The sequence below is a fragment of the Peromyscus californicus genome, unplaced genomic scaffold (assembly GCF_007827085.1).
Source record: "Peromyscus californicus insignis strain IS unplaced genomic scaffold, ASM782708v3 Scaffold_7__1_contigs__length_154581171, whole genome shotgun sequence".
Classification (NCBI taxonomy): Eukaryota; Metazoa; Chordata; class Mammalia; order Rodentia; family Cricetidae; genus Peromyscus; species Peromyscus californicus.
This window is the reverse complement of record NW_026294595.1, coordinates 67557820-67574820: the sequence shown is the minus strand read 5'-3', so window position 1 is coordinate 67574820 and position 17001 is coordinate 67557820. Positions and strand designations below refer to the sequence as shown.

At 42.2% G+C, this 17001-nt stretch overlaps 1 protein-coding gene across 3 annotated transcripts in view; it reads right to left on the bottom strand.

The window, feature by feature from the left end:
- Ambra1 (autophagy and beclin 1 regulator 1) overlaps window positions 1–17001 on the bottom strand; it is a 208358-nt gene that overhangs the window by 154402 nt on the left and 36955 nt on the right. For all 3 annotated transcript variants that reach the window (XM_052722471.1, XM_052722472.1, XM_052722473.1), the window contains exons 3-9: window positions 7936–8189; window positions 7285–7343; window positions 6465–6648; window positions 5217–5389; window positions 2842–2908; window positions 1411–1557; window positions 100–1136 (exon numbers count right to left, since the gene is read on the bottom strand). In XM_052722471.1, coding sequence (XP_052578431.1) covers window positions 100–1136; window positions 1411–1557; window positions 2842–2908; window positions 5217–5389; window positions 6465–6648; window positions 7285–7343; window positions 7936–8070 — 1802 coding nt within the window. In that variant the 5' untranslated portion in view covers window positions 8071–8189. The remainder of the gene's footprint in view (window positions 1–99; window positions 1137–1410; window positions 1558–2841; window positions 2909–5216; window positions 5390–6464; window positions 6649–7284; window positions 7344–7935; window positions 8190–17001) is intronic.

The following is a 17001-nucleotide window of genomic DNA, read 5'->3' as shown; positions in this document are numbered from 1 at the left end:
CACGGATCCCAGACACTTCAGAAAAAGGCACATCACTAAGACTGAAGGATGATGGAGAGAAGAGGCAGGAAGGTAGAAGAGAGGGCAGCAGATGCTTACCTCCTGAGGGAGTCTTCCTCAGAGCTTTCTTCAGGCATATCTTGATGTAAGGCCTCCTGTGATACAGTTCCAGATCTGTTGGGCTGGGTATAAATTCGTTCCCAGTGGCCTGTTTCCTGGTTAAAGGCCACCCCCACAGTCCTCTCCTCTTGTGGACTAGCTGAGCTGCTCAACTCCAGCCTGCTGGAGCTAGGTGTTTGGCCCTCAGTCCGCTCAAGAGGTGGCAACTGGCTGCCACTTGGTGGCATGCCCTCAAAGGTGGTAGAGACGTGCCAGGAAGAGCTAGCCTCGCCAGATGAGTAGTTAGGTGTGGTTCTTTCCCAACGCAGGGTATCATTGTTGAAGGTCAGAAGATTATGGCAAGCACGGCAGCGATTAAGATGGCCCCGAGACAGGTTAGAGTTGTTCTCACTGCTGTGTGGGGTGGGCTGATGAGAAGGACCTGGCCTCTCAGATTCAATGTTATTGTTGAGCATTTCCTGGGCCTGTTGGGTCTGGGGAGCTTCCCCACTCAGGCTCTGATCCAGTTCCTGCAGCCTGTCATACTCCAAAAAGAAGCGTCTCAGGTCACACTGAAGCTCATGGCGAATGCTGCCCGAGTTGTTTTGGCTAGAACCATTCCCTCCATCTGACTCAGTAGCCAGTCCTGATGAGGGAAAACCCCTTCCTTCTGTGGCTGAAGTGTACACAGACGCCTGAGAGCCACCCTCCTGCTGTCTCAGCACAGACAGCAGACTCACTGAGGAGGCACTGGTCCTGGGCGGGGGCATAGATTCTACCTCAGAGCGGGAGTTCAGAGTGAGTACTGTCCGGGTCCACTCAGAACCTGTCAGCCCAGGGGCTAGTTCTCTGTGATACCTAGAAGGGTGGCTAGACAAAGGGCCCCCCAGAGAGCGACGGGTAGGACCCAGACTGAGGTTGCGGAGCGTGTTGCCCGCAGTGCTGCTCTGGACTGTACTGAAGGCAGATGGCCGGTTCAGGAGGCCCTGGTCCTGCTGCGTTGATGAAGCCTGCTCCGGGGGATGGAAGGGCTCGGTCTGTACAAAAGAAAAGGAAGGGGTAGTAGCTCTGGCAGAAGCAGGGGGGGCACTGTCCTGGTGTGGCAAGAGGGAAGGAACTCGAGTGCCAGCACAGCGGCTGCAAAGGCACAGGATCCCAGGGTGCTGGCAGCACTCAACTGTGGTGGGGTAACTGACCCGCTGTCGGAGCCTGATGTAAGCGGAAGTCCTGGGACGCTCCGTGGAGGGCTGAGGGGGAGGCGGTGGGGGTGAGGGGGGTAGCAGAATCTTGTACTGTGCTTTGCTCTCCCACCTGGATGCCAGAGGAGCGGGAGGACAGCATATGCAGGAAATTGTGAAGGAGAGGTGTCCGGCGAACTGGCTGTGATTGCAGGAGGGCACGCTGGCGGTAGTGAGATAATTCTGTTCCATCTATAGGAATCTCTGGTTCGTCATCACCCTGCAACATGGCCCAGCAGGAGGAGAGGGTAGAGCAGGACAGTTAGGGAGAACCTCCAAACAAATTAGGAGAAACTTAAAACTGACTGGGAATCATCCAAGAAGAACCACCTTCATAAATAAGCAAAAATTCTCTCCCCATAAGGTACAGAAAACTAATCGGCTTCAGACTCAAAACCATCATATGGTATTAAATTATTCATTTCTAACTGGCAACATATCTGAATGAGTACAGCCCGCATAACAATGATTTTATAAAAGGCATCTCTGTGACACAGAAGCAATGAGTGGAAACAATATGTCAATCAGTCAGAGGCACATGGGTGACAAGCATGATGAAGACAAGTTCTTTCTTTTCTATTTTTTTTTTGGTTTGTTTTTATTTTATTTTACGCCTGAGTGTTTTTGCCTGCATGTATTTATGTGCACCACATACGTGTCTGGTGCCCACAGAGATCAGAAGAGGGAGTTAGATACCATAGAACCGGAGTTACAGATAGTTGTAAACTATTACATGAGTGCTGGAGATCAAACCAGGGTCCCCTAAAAAAAAAACCAGCAAGTGCTAAGCCATTTCTCCAGCCTCTGGTATTTTCTTTTTCTTTTTCTTTTTTTTTTTAAGATTTCTTTTTAGGAGCTGGAGAGATGGCTCAGAGGTTAAGAACACTTGTTACTTTTGCAGAGGTTTGGTTTCCAGCATCCACATGGTGGTCCACAACTGTCTGTAATCCCAGTTCTAGGAGACCTAATGTCCTCTTCTAGCCTCTGTGGTCACTGCACACACACAGTACATAAACACACATCTGAACAAATTGCCCACACAATATTTAGACACATTATGGTTTGTTTGTTTGTTTGTTTGTTTTATGTATATATGTGGGTCTCTGTTGTGTGTATGGGAATAGGCCAGAAAAGAGCACTGGATCCCTTGGAGCTAGAGTTATGGACAGTCATAAGCAGCCCAACATAGGGATTGAGAAGGGAACTCAGGTCCTCCTCAATAGCAGTATGCTGCTCTCAACAGCTGAGTCCTTTCTCTAGCTCATGATACAGTCACAAGGGCTAGAAAACTGACTCTACTGTCAAAACTGTGACTTTTGATGATATCATCAAAAACTAACTAAAATCTCGATGGAAAAAATTACTGGAGCATTAAGAATTAAAATATAATCAGAATATATAACAGACATGTAATAATAAGGAAAGAATAACAGCATCTGAATTAGAGCTCTAGCTTAGAAAAGAACTCTCAGTTCAGATGGAGTTGGAACTGCTAGACTCTTACCTGCTGATTAGAAGGGTTAACAATTGCTGTCAGTAAGTAGTGTCCAAGTGGATCAAATCTCACCAAACTGAAATCACAACCAGAGAAAAACAAAGACCACGTTAACTGAGAAAATGGAAACTGTCAGACGACCCACTTCATGCTCTTTCAAAACTCTTTCTTTTCTTTCTCTCTGTCTCTGTCTCTCATTCTCCTGGAGATAATCTATGTTTCCCAAATCAAAGTCAAACTCACAAATGTTCCTGCCTCAGATTCCTGAATGCCAGAATTCTAAGTATATTACCACACCTAACTAGCTTTTCAAAAAATTTTAAAGACATTAAAATAAGGCTTTATACTGCTTCCTAATATAAAGAAATATGTATTAAGAAAAAGATTTCTCTTTCCTTTTTTTAAATTTATTTATTTTTATTTTATGTGCATTGGTGTTTTGCCTGCATGTACGTCTGCGTGAGGGTGTCAGATCCCCTGGAACTGGAGTTACAGACAGTTGTGAGCTGTCATGTAGATGCTGGAAAATTGAACCTGGGTCCTTTGGAAGAGCAGTCAGTGCTCTTAACCACCATGCCATCTCTCCAGCCCCTCACTTACTTTCTTTTTTTGAGACAGGGTCTTATACAGCCCAGGCTAGCTTACAAATCAACACATAGCTGTAGGTAACCTTGAACTTTGATCCTCCTACCTCTATCCACCCAGACTTGGGATTACAGGTGTACACCAACACACTCACTTTATGTGGTACTGGGGGTCAAACTCTGAGCTTCATTGATGCAAGACAAGCCACTCTACCAACTGAGCTACATCTTCAAGCCATGATTTCAGTTTTGAAAAACACCCAGGCTTGCAATACAGTAAGCAGTTACATGAAATATATATCTGTTCAATGCTGTGGATGATTGATTGATAAATAAAGTGCTGATTGACCAGAAGCTAGGCAGGAAGTATAGGCGGGACAAGGAAAGAGGAGAATTCTGGGAAGTGGGAGGCTGAGGCAGGAAGAGACGCTGCCAGCCACCACGAGGAAAAGCAGATGTTAAGATACTGGTAAGCCACGAGCCACATGGCAACTTATAGATTAATAGAAATGGGTTAATTTAAGATATAAGAACAGTTAGCAAGAAGCCTGCCACAGCCACACAGTTTATAAGTAATATAAGTCTCTGTGGGTTCACTTGGTTGGGTCTGAGCGCCTTGGGACTGGTGGGTGAGAGAGATTTGTCCTGACTGTGGGCCAGGCAGGACCAGGAAAACTCTAGCTACAGTTCAATATGTAAGAGTCCATTTAAATGGTAAATCAGAATGCTGCCACACAGATTCAGGTCTCCCTTCACACAACTGTTACATTGGCCAAAAAGTTAGCACTCCAGTGACAATAAAGTGTCAGTATCAAGTGATATGGCTAGAAGCCAGAAAATCAGCCTATATCTAGCCATAACACTGTCAAAAGCTCCCAAAGAAAACAATGTATCAGGTCTAATTTAGACAATACATGTCTTCTTTTTGTAGAGCTGAGAACTGAATCCAAGGCCATATATGTAATAGGCAAGATCCTCAGCTCAACTATGGTTTTGGTATTTGGGGGTTTTTTGTTTGTTACTGTTTTTCAAGACAGGGTCTCACTATGTAACTCTGGTTATCCTGGAACTTGCTAGGTAGACCAGGCTGGCCTTGAACTCACAGAGATCCACCTGCCTCTGCCTCCCAAGTATTGGGATTAAAGGTATACCCACTACACCCAGCCTGGTATTTTTTTTTTTTTTTTTTTTTTTTTTTTTTTTTTTTGAGACAGGGTCTTGCTAACTAGTCCAGGAAGGTCTGAGACTCCCTATGTAGCCCAGACTGACTATGAACTCATGATATGCCTACCTTAAATAGGTAGGCATATAATAATAAATAATAATAATCCTGAGATTACAGATGTGTGCCACCACACCTGCAGCCACAAAGTGTGTCTTGATCTTAAAAGCTAAATAAGTATAGTTAGCAGATTTAATAAATGTTTATATCTCTAATTTGTAATTTGATAAATATAAAGAGCCAATCATGAAAAATCAGCCACCAAGCTATGTAAAAATCACTCATATATTTTTTACAGTCTTCCCCAAGGGTAACCCAAGTGCAAACAGCTCTGAACCTAAGTGAGATTGTACCTTAATGAACCTGATTTGTAGAGACCACAAGATAAGTCCAATAAAGGGCAGGCAATAAACAAAAGGAACTGCTTCTGGGCTAATGGTGATAATAAACTACCCTGAAGAGGGCTAATGACTTCCTGAAGTGGGGATAAACAATCTGTATCCTGAAATGACAGTAGTTGTAAATGTTCTATCGTGTCAGTCTGGTGCCTAACATAGTTGATAGAACACAACACTCACCGGACGCGTTCCATCTCACTAGCTGTCTTCACCACAGCAAAGGGCTCCCGTCGACTCCAGTCCCAGAAGTGGATCTCATTGGCAGTGGCAATCAGTAGAAGCTGAGCCGTAGGATGGAAAGCCAAGGACGCTATGGCATTATTGCTATCTGTGAACCAGCTTTCACTGCCACCCTGCAAATGAACCAATCCCAAGTATCCTCTGATTATAAACTGCCAACAGACTGGGAAGTCCACTTCAAGAAAATTACACTGAAGAGCTAAGTATGATGACTCACACCAATAATCCCAGCACTTAGGAAGCTAAGGCAAGAATGCCATATATTTTGAGGGCAGCCTGGAGTTCCAGGCCAGTGAGTTCCAGGCCAGCCTGGACTATATAATGACACCTTGTCTCAAAATAAAGAAAGAGAGAATGAGAGAAAGAAAGGGGGAGAAAGAGGAGAAAGGAGGAAAGGAAAGAAAAAGGGGAAAAGTCCTATATAGGGTTATATAGCTCAGTGGTAGAGCACATGCTTTACATGTAGGAAGCCCTGGGTTTGATCCCTAGGGCCTATCTCCATTTGCAGCTATATATTAGAGCACAGTGGTGCATGATTTTAATCCCAGCACTCAGGAAGCAGAAGCATGTGGATCTTGGTGAGTTTGAGGGTGGCATGGTCTACACAGTGAGTTCCAGACCAGCCAGGTTGTATAGCAAGACCCTGTGTCTAAAATAAATAAATTTCCATATAAGGTAAAATTAGTTCTTATAGGACTTACTTTAAACATATCCTCTATAAAATAATGTATAAGAACAGCAATCTAGCAGTGCCAATAATTTATAAGACAAATATTACTATCTTCATGTTAATCACACAGCCTCTACTCAGTGTGAAAAGACCATCCTGGTACAAACATAGAGCAGAGCAACCCACTAGTCAGTCACTGAGATAAGCAGCGTCTTCCTTTGATGATCCTGAGCAGAGTACTCTAAGACATTGTGGACAAAGTCCATAATGAACTCATTTTAGAGCCTCCTCCCATACAATGTTAAATACAACAGGTGGAAGAAAAGATTAATATGTTTACTTTATAATGGAGAAGTATGAACTAGCATGTCCATCCATCAAGTATAGAATGACTACTAGATCCTCAGATTAAGTCCCAAGAATGTGGCTAGTTTCTCAGCCAGAATTAAGAATCCAATGGCAAATAAGTCCCTGTGTTTAGAATACCAAAGAAAAAAAGCCCCTAAGAAAATACTTACATGTAAATCCCAAATCCTAACTTCCCCATCTAGGCAGCCAGAAGCAATAAGGCCTGAGATGGTGGGATGAAAAGTGACACACCATGGTGTACGGCGGTGTCCAATCAGAGAGTGAACACACTTGCCAGTCTTAACCTCTGTAATATAGATGTTATGGTTCACATGTGTGGATGCCAAGAGAGTCCTAGAGAATCAAAATGTAGGCATAATTAAGAAACATGTAGCAGGGAAACAAATTTTACCAGCTTTAGACAACAAAAAACTGACATTATTCCCTATCTACAAATGAAAAAAATTAAGATATGCCTGTTAGGCGTTTATCTATACACAACAGAAATATTCCGATCCTTAAAGGCTTCTGGTTTCTCCACACTGTCTCCAAATGACACATAGTGCCTTCAAAGAATAATTTTTCCATCTCAGAAATCCATCATGCCATTGCTGGTCTCTATCAGTCAGGCAAAGCAATGTTACTGAGAACCTGGCTGTTTTGTACCTTGACTTTCACTGTTTTCTTTAACATTCTCATTATTCTTCTGGTTGGCATTATTTGTCTACTTTCTTTCCATTTCATATATATGTATATGTGTGTGCGCACACACACACATATATCTCCAATGGCAAATAAGCAGCTGAGCACCCATGGCACGGATGCCCCATTTATATACATACATATGTCTATACACATATATACAGACCTTCAGATAGCCATCCAGTGCTTCAGAGAATCTCTAGGGATTAACCTGGATGATCAAGCTAAGTCAAGAGTACAGAAAACCATGTAATCACAAATCTTAAGCTACAACTAAGTATTAGATACCTGTCTGGGCTGAAGGCCAGTAAGAAGGTTGAGCGTGGACTATCAGGCAGTTCTACTCTCTAGGAGAAAATAAATAAATAAATAAATAAATAAATAAATACACACACACACACACACACACACACACACACACACACACACACACACGCACACACAGATAGCATGATTTATAAAACAGAGCTTACTCTGACAGAAGCCATTCTAGATTAGTACCACAGTACAGAGTAAAATTATGAAGACAATGATCAAGTTATAAATCAAGATAAACCTAAATTCAGAAAAAATATCTACTCTACAGGAAAAAATATTTCTAGTCTTAGCTTTTACATTATAAACCATTTCCCGCCGGGCGGTGGTGGCGCACGCCTGTAATCCCAGCACTCGGGAGGCAGAGCCAGGCGGATCTCTGTGAGTTCGAGGCCAGCCTGGGCTACCAAGTGAGTCCCAGGAGAGGCGCAAAGCTACACAGAGAAACCCTGTCTCGAAAAACCAAAAAAAAAAAAACAAACAAAAAAAAAACCATTTCCCCAAACTAGCTATAAAGTCTCATAAACAAGATAAATTACATTCTCACTCTCTGCCATTCATCTACTCTACAGTACCACTTTCTTGTCCCCCCATAAATCCTGTGTCAAAGCCCTGGTTTCTTACCTTGCCCTCCCATTTCATCCATCGAGTCTTATCTTCCACCAGCTCCTGCAGAAGTCGCTGAGCACCCATGGCACGAGTGCCCCGCTCTCGGCCCCAGAGGATCCGGACAGCATTCTTCTCTGGGACAACCTTCATGGTGCTCAGGAGCCACTGTCACACCAGGGACCAGAACTGAAGGAGCAAATAATAGCTCCACACACAGAAGCAGCTAAAATGAGGCCATTCAAGTCCTTGTCAGTTGTCCTCATGGAAATCTAAGGAATGAAGAATAATGCCAAATAATGCCTATTCTGCACCCGAGAGGCTTCCATTGCCAATACAATTCTAGCTTAAAGGAGAAAGTGTTCTTTTCCTATTTAACTGTGGTTGCCGAGAAAGGGGACTTCTGGAATTTTTCTTTCAAAAATATTTCATCTTGTCATATTCCTTCTATAGCTCTACTTTACATATGAAAAACTGGACATTTCTACCAAAATTATTCCATTCATATTCTTTTATAAGGCAGAAAAAAAACTGTGCTCTTAATAAAAATGCCTAAAAACTCTACTTAAAAACAAAATGTGGGGTTATGGGTATGGCCAGTGGTACAGACCCTGGGCTCCCAGCACAACAAAAAATAAACAGCTAGGGAGATGGCTCAGTGGGTAAAGGGCTTGCTGCCCAAGCATTTAGTTCAGATCCCCAGAGTCCAGGTAAAAAGCCAAGCACAGCAGTATACTGCCTGTATCCTAGCACTGGGAAGTGGAGACAAGTAGATTCCTGGAATCTGTTGGCCTAGTAAAATCAGTGAGCTCCAGATTCAATGAGAGGCCCTGTATCAAAAAATAAGGTGGAGAGCAACTGAAAACAATGCCTAGCATCTACCCCTGGTTTGAATGAGTGGGCCCCACAGGCTCATATATTTGAATGCATGGTCCCTAGTCAGTAGAACTATTTTGGGAAGAATTAGGTATAGCCTTGTTGAAGAAGGATGTGTCACTGGTAGTGAGCACTGAGTTTTCAAAAGTCAATTCTAGGCCCAGGTGCATGTGCACTCGTTTTCTCTCTCTCTCTCTCTCTCTCTCTCTCTCTCTCTCTCTCTCTCTCTGCCTTGTGTTGTAAATCAGATGTAGCAAGCCCCCAACTGAATGCTTTCTTTTATGGGTTGTCTTGGTCATGTGTCTCTTCACAGCAATAGAACAGAGACTAAGACAAACATGAACATATACACATACATATACCACATATATATAATAAACATAAATAACTAGGCTGGAGTATAGCTCAGTGATAGAGCTCCTGTTTAGCGTGAGACCCTGTATTCAATTTCTAGCACTATAAAAAAAAATCAGTAATATCTTAAAATACTTTGGAAAGTCAGGGCACAGTGACTTAGACAAAAAATTATACAGAAGAACTGTGGTAAGGGCTGTTGTGTAGTTCAGTAGCAGAATGGTAGCCTAGCATTTCTAAAGCCCTTGGTTTTATCTTTAGCACTGAAAAGAAAGAATGAGAGAGGAGAGGAGGGAAAGAAAGGAGGGGGAAAGATTAAAAAATACAATGGTTGTTTCTGAGTGACAGCTTAATGTAACTTTTTTGTTGTTGTTGTTATTCGAGACAGGGTTTCTCTGTGTAGCTTTGGAGCCTGTCCTATAACTCACTCTGTAGCCCAGGCTGGTCTCGAACTCACAGAGATCCACCAGGCTCTGCCTCCCGAGTGCTGGGATTAAAGGCGAGCACCACCACTGCCCTCTACTTCAGGTTTTGTTTTTTTTTTTCTTTTTTTAAGATTTATTTGTTTATTATGGATACAGTGTTCTGCCTACATGTGTCCCTACAGGCCAGAAGAGGGCACCAGGTCTCATTACAGGTGGTCATGAGCCACCATGTGGTTGCTGGGAATTGAACTCAGGACCTCTGGAAGAGCAGCCAGTGCTCTTAACCACTGAGCCATCTCTCCAGCCCCCTACTTCAGTTTTTAAGACAAGGTTTATATAGACCAAATTGGCTTTAATCTCCTGTTCCAAGTGTCTCTACCTTCAAATACTGGGATTTCAGACATAAGGCACTATGCCTGGCTTCTTTTTGCCTTTTAAATTGCAAAAGTAATAACTGTCAGAGTGGGTCATGGTTAAACAAACCTATAATCAGAGCACTTGTGAGGCTGAGACAAGATGATCAAGGCTTTGAAGGCAGACCAGGCTACATGACAAATTCTATGGCATCCTTAGCTGCAGAACAAGGCCTTGTCTTAAAATAAAATGAGAGGAAGGTGAACCAGGCAGTGGTGGCACACTCTTTAAATAGCAGCACTCAGAAGGCAGAGGCAGGTGGATCTCTGTGAGTTCTACAGACCAGCCTGGTCTACAGAGTGAGTTCCAGGACAATTTCACAGCGAAACTCTGTCTGGAAAAACCAAGCGGGGGGGGGGGGGGGGGGGGGGGGGGGGTGGGGGGGGGGGGGGGGGGGGGGGGGTGGCAAGATGGCTCAGCAGGCAAAGGTACTTGTCACAGAGAACGAGTTTGACCCCCATAACCACTGTAAAGGTCGAAGGAAAAAAACCCCAGAAAGTTGTTCTCTGACTTCCACACATACACAAGCACAAAATAAAGACTTTAAACTAAAACAAAGGAGAAAGTAACTGATTATTGTAAGAATCAAACAATAACTTTCTCCTTCCATTTCTCAAAAAGCTGCAGTCTAAAAAGCACACAACCAGATGCATCAAATACAGACATAAGGAAAAATATTTATAGCTTGTGCTGAAAGAGTTTTCTTTCTGGAGTATTAAAATGGATAAGGTCAGAAAGAATCTAGAGCAAGGCAAGCCCCAATTTCCTAGGCCCATATAGTCAGACAAGATGATCAAGGCTTTGAAGCCAGACCAGGCTACATGACAAGTTCCAAGACATCCTGAGCTCCAGAGCAAGGCCTTGTCTTAAAATAAAAGTAGAGCCAGTAGAGCCAGGCGGTGGTGGCTCATGCCTTTAATCCCAGCACTCAGGAGGCAGAGCCAGGCGGATCTCTGTGAGTTCAAGGCTAGTCTGATCTATAGAGTGAGATCCAGGACAGGAACCAAAACTACACAGAGAAACCTTTGATTCATTCTCATGCTATAATTCTTACCGTGCTTTGTTTTGTTTGCTTTGCTGTGTTTGGGTGTTGGGGCTTGAACTCAGGACCCTGAGTTTGCTTGGCAAGTACTGTACCACCATGACACACACCCAAGCCTCTCCTCAACTATAGAAGCACATAAATATGTACACAGTGAAAATGTTAACACAGAATTGCAGGCCTCCAGAGTAGCTAGGCTGATCTCTTTGGTGACCTGTTCAACTCAGATTAGAAACAAAATTTTAGGTGTGAACCTGCTCCAGGCTTCCCTTTGTTCAAACTAACAAATACTTGAAGCATTTCTTACCTTTTATTACTAACCAAGAAGGTACAGGAAAAAACAGTTCCTATTAGTTCACCTTAACTCTGTGCTGAAACTATAATTCTTCTACCTAATATAGAAAGCTTCAGAGGAAAACTTTGAAAATCCTTTCACCTAACAATGCAACATAAAGTACATTTAAGTCATTTATAATCTTACAACAAATGGTAGAAACAGTAGGAGCAGTCCCATTTATTTGCGTGGTGTGCGTGTGTGTATGGGCAGAGGGAGCACACACCAAGTCACAGGATAACCTACAGGAGTCAGATTTCTCTTTTCACCAAGTGGGTTCCAGGAACCAAATTTAAGTCATTAAGCAGCAAGCACCTTTACCCCTTGAGCAACCTCACTAGTCCAGGCTCATTTTTAAAAAAAATAAAATAAAGGTGCTGGAGAGATGGCTCAGCAGTTAAGAACACTGGCTGCTTTCCAGAAGACCTAGGTTCAATTCCCAGAACCCACATGTCAGTTCACAACTGTCTGTATCTCCAGTTCTAGGGATCTGACACCTTCACAGACATAAATGCAGGCAAAACATCCATGAACACAAAATAAAAAATAAATTTAAAAAATAATAAAAAAATTAAAAATCTGCCTTTCTGTCCTCCTCAAAAGGAAAAACAAAGTACAAGTTACAAATATTGTATAATCCAAAAAACTGATATAACATTAAGTTCCTACAGGAATCAATAAAAGAAAGAGTTCCTACAAATATCAACGTCAAGATTACTAAAAAGGCCAGGCAGTGGTGGCAGAGGCAGGCTGATCTGAGTTCAAGGTCAGCCTGCTCTACAGTGAGTTCCAGGGCAGCTAGAGTTATGTAAAGAAATCCTCTCCAGAAAAAACAAAAACAAAAACATGTCTATCAGTTTCCAGGGACCTAAACTCAAGAGTTCAAACCAGCAACAATTTGACTGACTGGTGGACAGAACTTAGAGGCACCAAAACAATTGCATCTCTCTCTTTTATATTTACTATTGTTTAAAAGAAAATGGGTATTTTTACTTCTTTTTTTCTTTCTTTTTTTTTTTTTGCTGGTTTTGTTTGAAGCAGAGTCTCACTGTATAGCCCCAGCTGGCCTGGAACTCACTTTGCAAACCAGGTTGGCCTTGAACTCACAGATAATAAGCCTACCTCTCTGTCTCCCAAGTGCTTGGATAGTGGCATGTCCCACCATGCCCTGGCCACTCCTGATATGATCTTAACAACCATATGCTAGATTTTGCTGCATCCCATATAACCAAAAGAAGGCAAATTAAAATAAAGTCAGATAGGCCTGTGGCTAAGGAGAAGTGTCAGTCAGGTGCTTTTCATTCCTGTTTTTAAAAAGGAAGAAGAGGCAAGTTCCATAGACACAGGAAGCTTAGAACAGTCTCTGATGCCATTGTGAAGTCCCCCAAATAAGTACTTAATCATAAAAAGCCATATACAAGTAGAAGAAAAAGGACATGAAAAAGATATCTATACAAAATCAATGCCAAGATTCCACCCCATTTATCTAATAAAACTAATCACTCCAAAAAGATAAAGTGAGGGGAATCACCTTCACAGATCTGATATCTACTATGTAATTATATTTAACTACTCTACACAAAGTCATCTAAAGTATGACACAACTCACCAGAAACTAAAAGTTACAGGTCCTTCTTGCAATTTGATCGTCAATGCCAACGATTTTCTTCTACCTTCTAGTTAAGATTCTAGGTGCTGATCGGTGGTGGTGCAAGCCTTTAATTTTAGCTCTCAGGAGGCAGAGACAGGTGGATCTCTGTGAGTTCCAGGCCAGCCTGTTCCACACAGAGAGTTCCAGGATAGCCAGGGCTACTCAGAGAAACCCTGTTTCAAAAACAAAACAAAACAGAATACCTAATTTCAAGGCAGCCAGAGCTACTCCTTGAGACTCTTTCAAACCAACCAATCAACCAACCAACCGCCCACCCGACACAGGGAAAAAAAGACTTTGGATAAATCACTCAACTCCTTTGGGTTCTCCTTCTCTTCTTTATAAGACTGCTGTAAGGCTCCAGTTAAGTAAAGAGCTGGGGAAGTGTTACATTTCACTGCTGTTACGGTTGTCAGTATTAGCAAATCCTCCTGAGTTCACTATGGTTCCCCTCACTAAACAATAAGGCCAACTAAACCCACAGGTGCCACAATTCCTCAAAGTAGCAAATTTCTAAGAAACTTTTCAAAGGCAGTTAGCAAACAACAAAGCAAAATGTACTCAGGGATCAAATAAATGTGTAGTAGTCAGGCTGTGGTGGCGCCTGCCTTTAATCCCAGCACTTAGGAGGTAGAAGAAGGTGAATTCTGTGAGTTCCAGGCCAGCCTAAGTAGTCTACAGAATAACTTAAAATTGTTCTAGGACAGCCAGGGCTACACAGAGAAGCCCTGTCTCAAAAAAAAAAAAAAAAAAAAGGCTCTGTGGCCAAAATAATTAAATGCAACTGGGGCTATCTCCACATCCCTAAAATGAGGCAAACAGAATTGAAATTAGTAGCATAACATAATATAGAGACTATGTGCTTAGCATGCTAAAAGAACCAGGTTCAATTCAAAGCAGCAAAACAAAACAAACACCAGAAGCAACAACTTAACAACTCAATAACTCGATCTACAACCTAACTAATAATTTAGACACACACACACCTTTCTTTAAAAGTAAGATTTATTAGCCAGGTGTGGTAGTGCATCCCTTTAATACCAGAATGTGGGAGGCAGAGGCTGGTGGTTCCAGGCCAACCAGGGCTATACCCTGTCTCAAAAGGGACCCTGTCTTTAAAAAAAGAAAAAAGAAAGAAAAAATTAAATTAAAAAAATTTATTTTAAATTATGTCTGTGTGCGTGTGCAGGATCGTGCACACAAGTAAACGCGTTTACCAGTGGAGTCCAGGAGAGAACATCGGATCATCAAATCATCTGGAGGTAGAGTTTGCTTGGAGCTGAAGCAGGAGGTTATGGGTCCTCCTGTGAGCACACAGGTACTCAGAACTACGATCAAGCCATATGCTAGAGTAGTTAAGTCCTCTTAACTGCTGAGCCATCTGACAAGTTGATCTTGTCTTACAGCATTTGGGGACTGTGATTCAGAAAATTAAGATATCTTCAGTCATTTGCAAAAACCTCCCCCCAGCTCCCTATGTAGAAGTTTAAGAGTGATCTTAAACTTCTGATCTTCCTGCCTCCACCTCCCCAGTGTACCAGCATACCCAGTTTTCAGTGCTAGGAGTTAAACCTAGGGAAGAGTTTCATGCACGTTAAGCAAACTCTCTACCAACTGAGCTGCATGCATCCCCAGCCACCTGCTTAGCTGTTAACAGAGTTCAATTTCCTCATTTATTTAACTGTTATGTATCTGTCACTTGAATGTGTACACGAAGACAAAAAAATCTAAGAATAAAATCAGCCATGAAATACTGGCACATATTCAGTAATATATAGGTTTTAATCTAAGATTTAACTTTTGGGAAAAAAATAATAATCAGTACCCTGGGGCTGGTGAGATGGCTCAGCAGATAGTGGTACTCCTGCCAAGTCTGACAACCCGAGTTCATCCCTAGGACTAGCATAGTAGAGAGAACCAACTCACAAAAGCTGTCCTCTGAACTTCACATATGTGCTATAGTACTCACATGTCCAAGCATATGCACAATGCATAAAATACATTTTAACATAAATGTAGTAAAAATTATAAATCTAGGATGGAGAGATGGTTCAGTGCTTAAGAGTACCAGCTGCTCTTCCAGAGGACCTGGGTTCAATTACTAGCACCTACATGGCAGCTCACAACTATCTGCAACTCCAGTTCCAGGGGATTCAATGTCTTTTTCTGACATCCTCAGGCTGTACACACAAGATGCACAGACATATATAAAGACAAAAAATTCATTCACATAAAATTTTTTAATATAAGTAATTAAAACCTCTAGAGCTAGCTGGGCAGTGGTGGCACACGCCTATAATTCCGGCACTCGGGAGGCAGAGGCAGTTGAATCTCTGAGTTTGAGGCCAGCCTGGTCTACAGAGTGAGTTCCAGGACAGCCAGGGCTATACAGAGAAACCCTGTCTCGAAAAACAAAAAAATGCTAGAGGCAGGCATGATGGATGGCAAACATCTGTAATTCTAGAACTCAAGAGACAGAGGCTGATGGACTGAAAGCCCTTAAGACTAAAGAAGATCAGATCTTTAAAAAAAAAGAAATAGTGAAAAAAAAAGGAAAATGGGGAAGTATGGATAGAGAGAGATGACTCCAAAGTTAAGAGCACTTCCTGCTCCTTCAGAGAATCTATGTTCAGTTACCAGCACCTACAACTGCCTATAATTCAAACTGTAGGGCAGTGGTTCTCAACCTTCCTAATGACAGGACCCTTTAATACAATTCCTCATGTTGTGATGACCTCTCCAACCATAAAATTATTTTTGTTGCTACCTCAAAACTCTAATTTTGCTACTATCATGAACTGTAATGTAAAATTCTGTGTTTTCCATGGTCTTTAGGCGACCCTTGTAAATGGGTTGTTCAACACCCCCCAAAGGATCGAGACTTATAGGTTGAGAATCACTGCTCTAGGTACTCTGATATCTTCTGGCCTCCACTGGTGTGTACACGCACACACAGCATATACTCACAGAGATAACATACAAATAATAATAATAAAATAATCATAAATTTCATTTTAAATCTTGAGCTGGTTATATAGCTCAGCAGTACAGTAACTATGTAGACATTCATAAAGCCGTGAGTTGATGTCCAGTACCATCAAAAGAAAGATAAATTTAAAAAATTCTTTAAATAAACCTAAGATCACTTGCATAACTAAAGTTCTCCCAACAACTGGAAAATTAACTACAAAATGTCAAGTCTTTAATTAGAGGCCTAAAAGTGGCCTAGTGCTTTACAGAAACACCATGTGGGTGGAGTTTCTACACACACGTTTTTCTATAATTGGAAGCTTTGTTCTCATCAACAGGACCTTACTATAAGGAACACTCTAGGACAATTCAAAACGACACTGTATAGAACCAGACTCTAAGAAGCAAGCACCAAACCCCTAGTAACCATACCCATCTCCATACAGCTCTGCCAGTCTCTTACACTAGACTAAATTTAGGGGAGGAGGGGAATTTTGGGAAACACTATAAATCAAAACTATAAACAAGTAAACAAGTAGCAAATTCTGAAGGCAAACTTACCCAGAAGCAGGAAAATTATTATCATGAACTGTGTTTCTACTCTGTGTTGACTACTAGAAGATATTCTAGGATGTAACAAAGTACTAACTGTGATTGAATCTAGATGGAGAAGTTATATGTAATGTTTTTTAGTCGTAATTCCTAAGATAGGGACAGTACAGTATAACCAGATAAACAGACAGAGATGATAGATAGATAGATAGGTAGATAGACAGACAGACAGACAGACAGATCGACCGACCGACCGATCGATCCACCCACCCACCCACCCACAACCACAGAAGTTGATTAAATCCCAGTTCTAGAGGTGGGGGTGTGCTTAGCTCAATGTTATTAAACTTTTCCTGCGCAAGAAGTCAGCACTGGGGAAAAAAAGGGGTGGGGAGCAGCCCTTCAATCCCAGCAGTTGGGAGGCAGAGGCCAGCCTGGTTTACAAAGAATTCAGAACAGCCAGAGC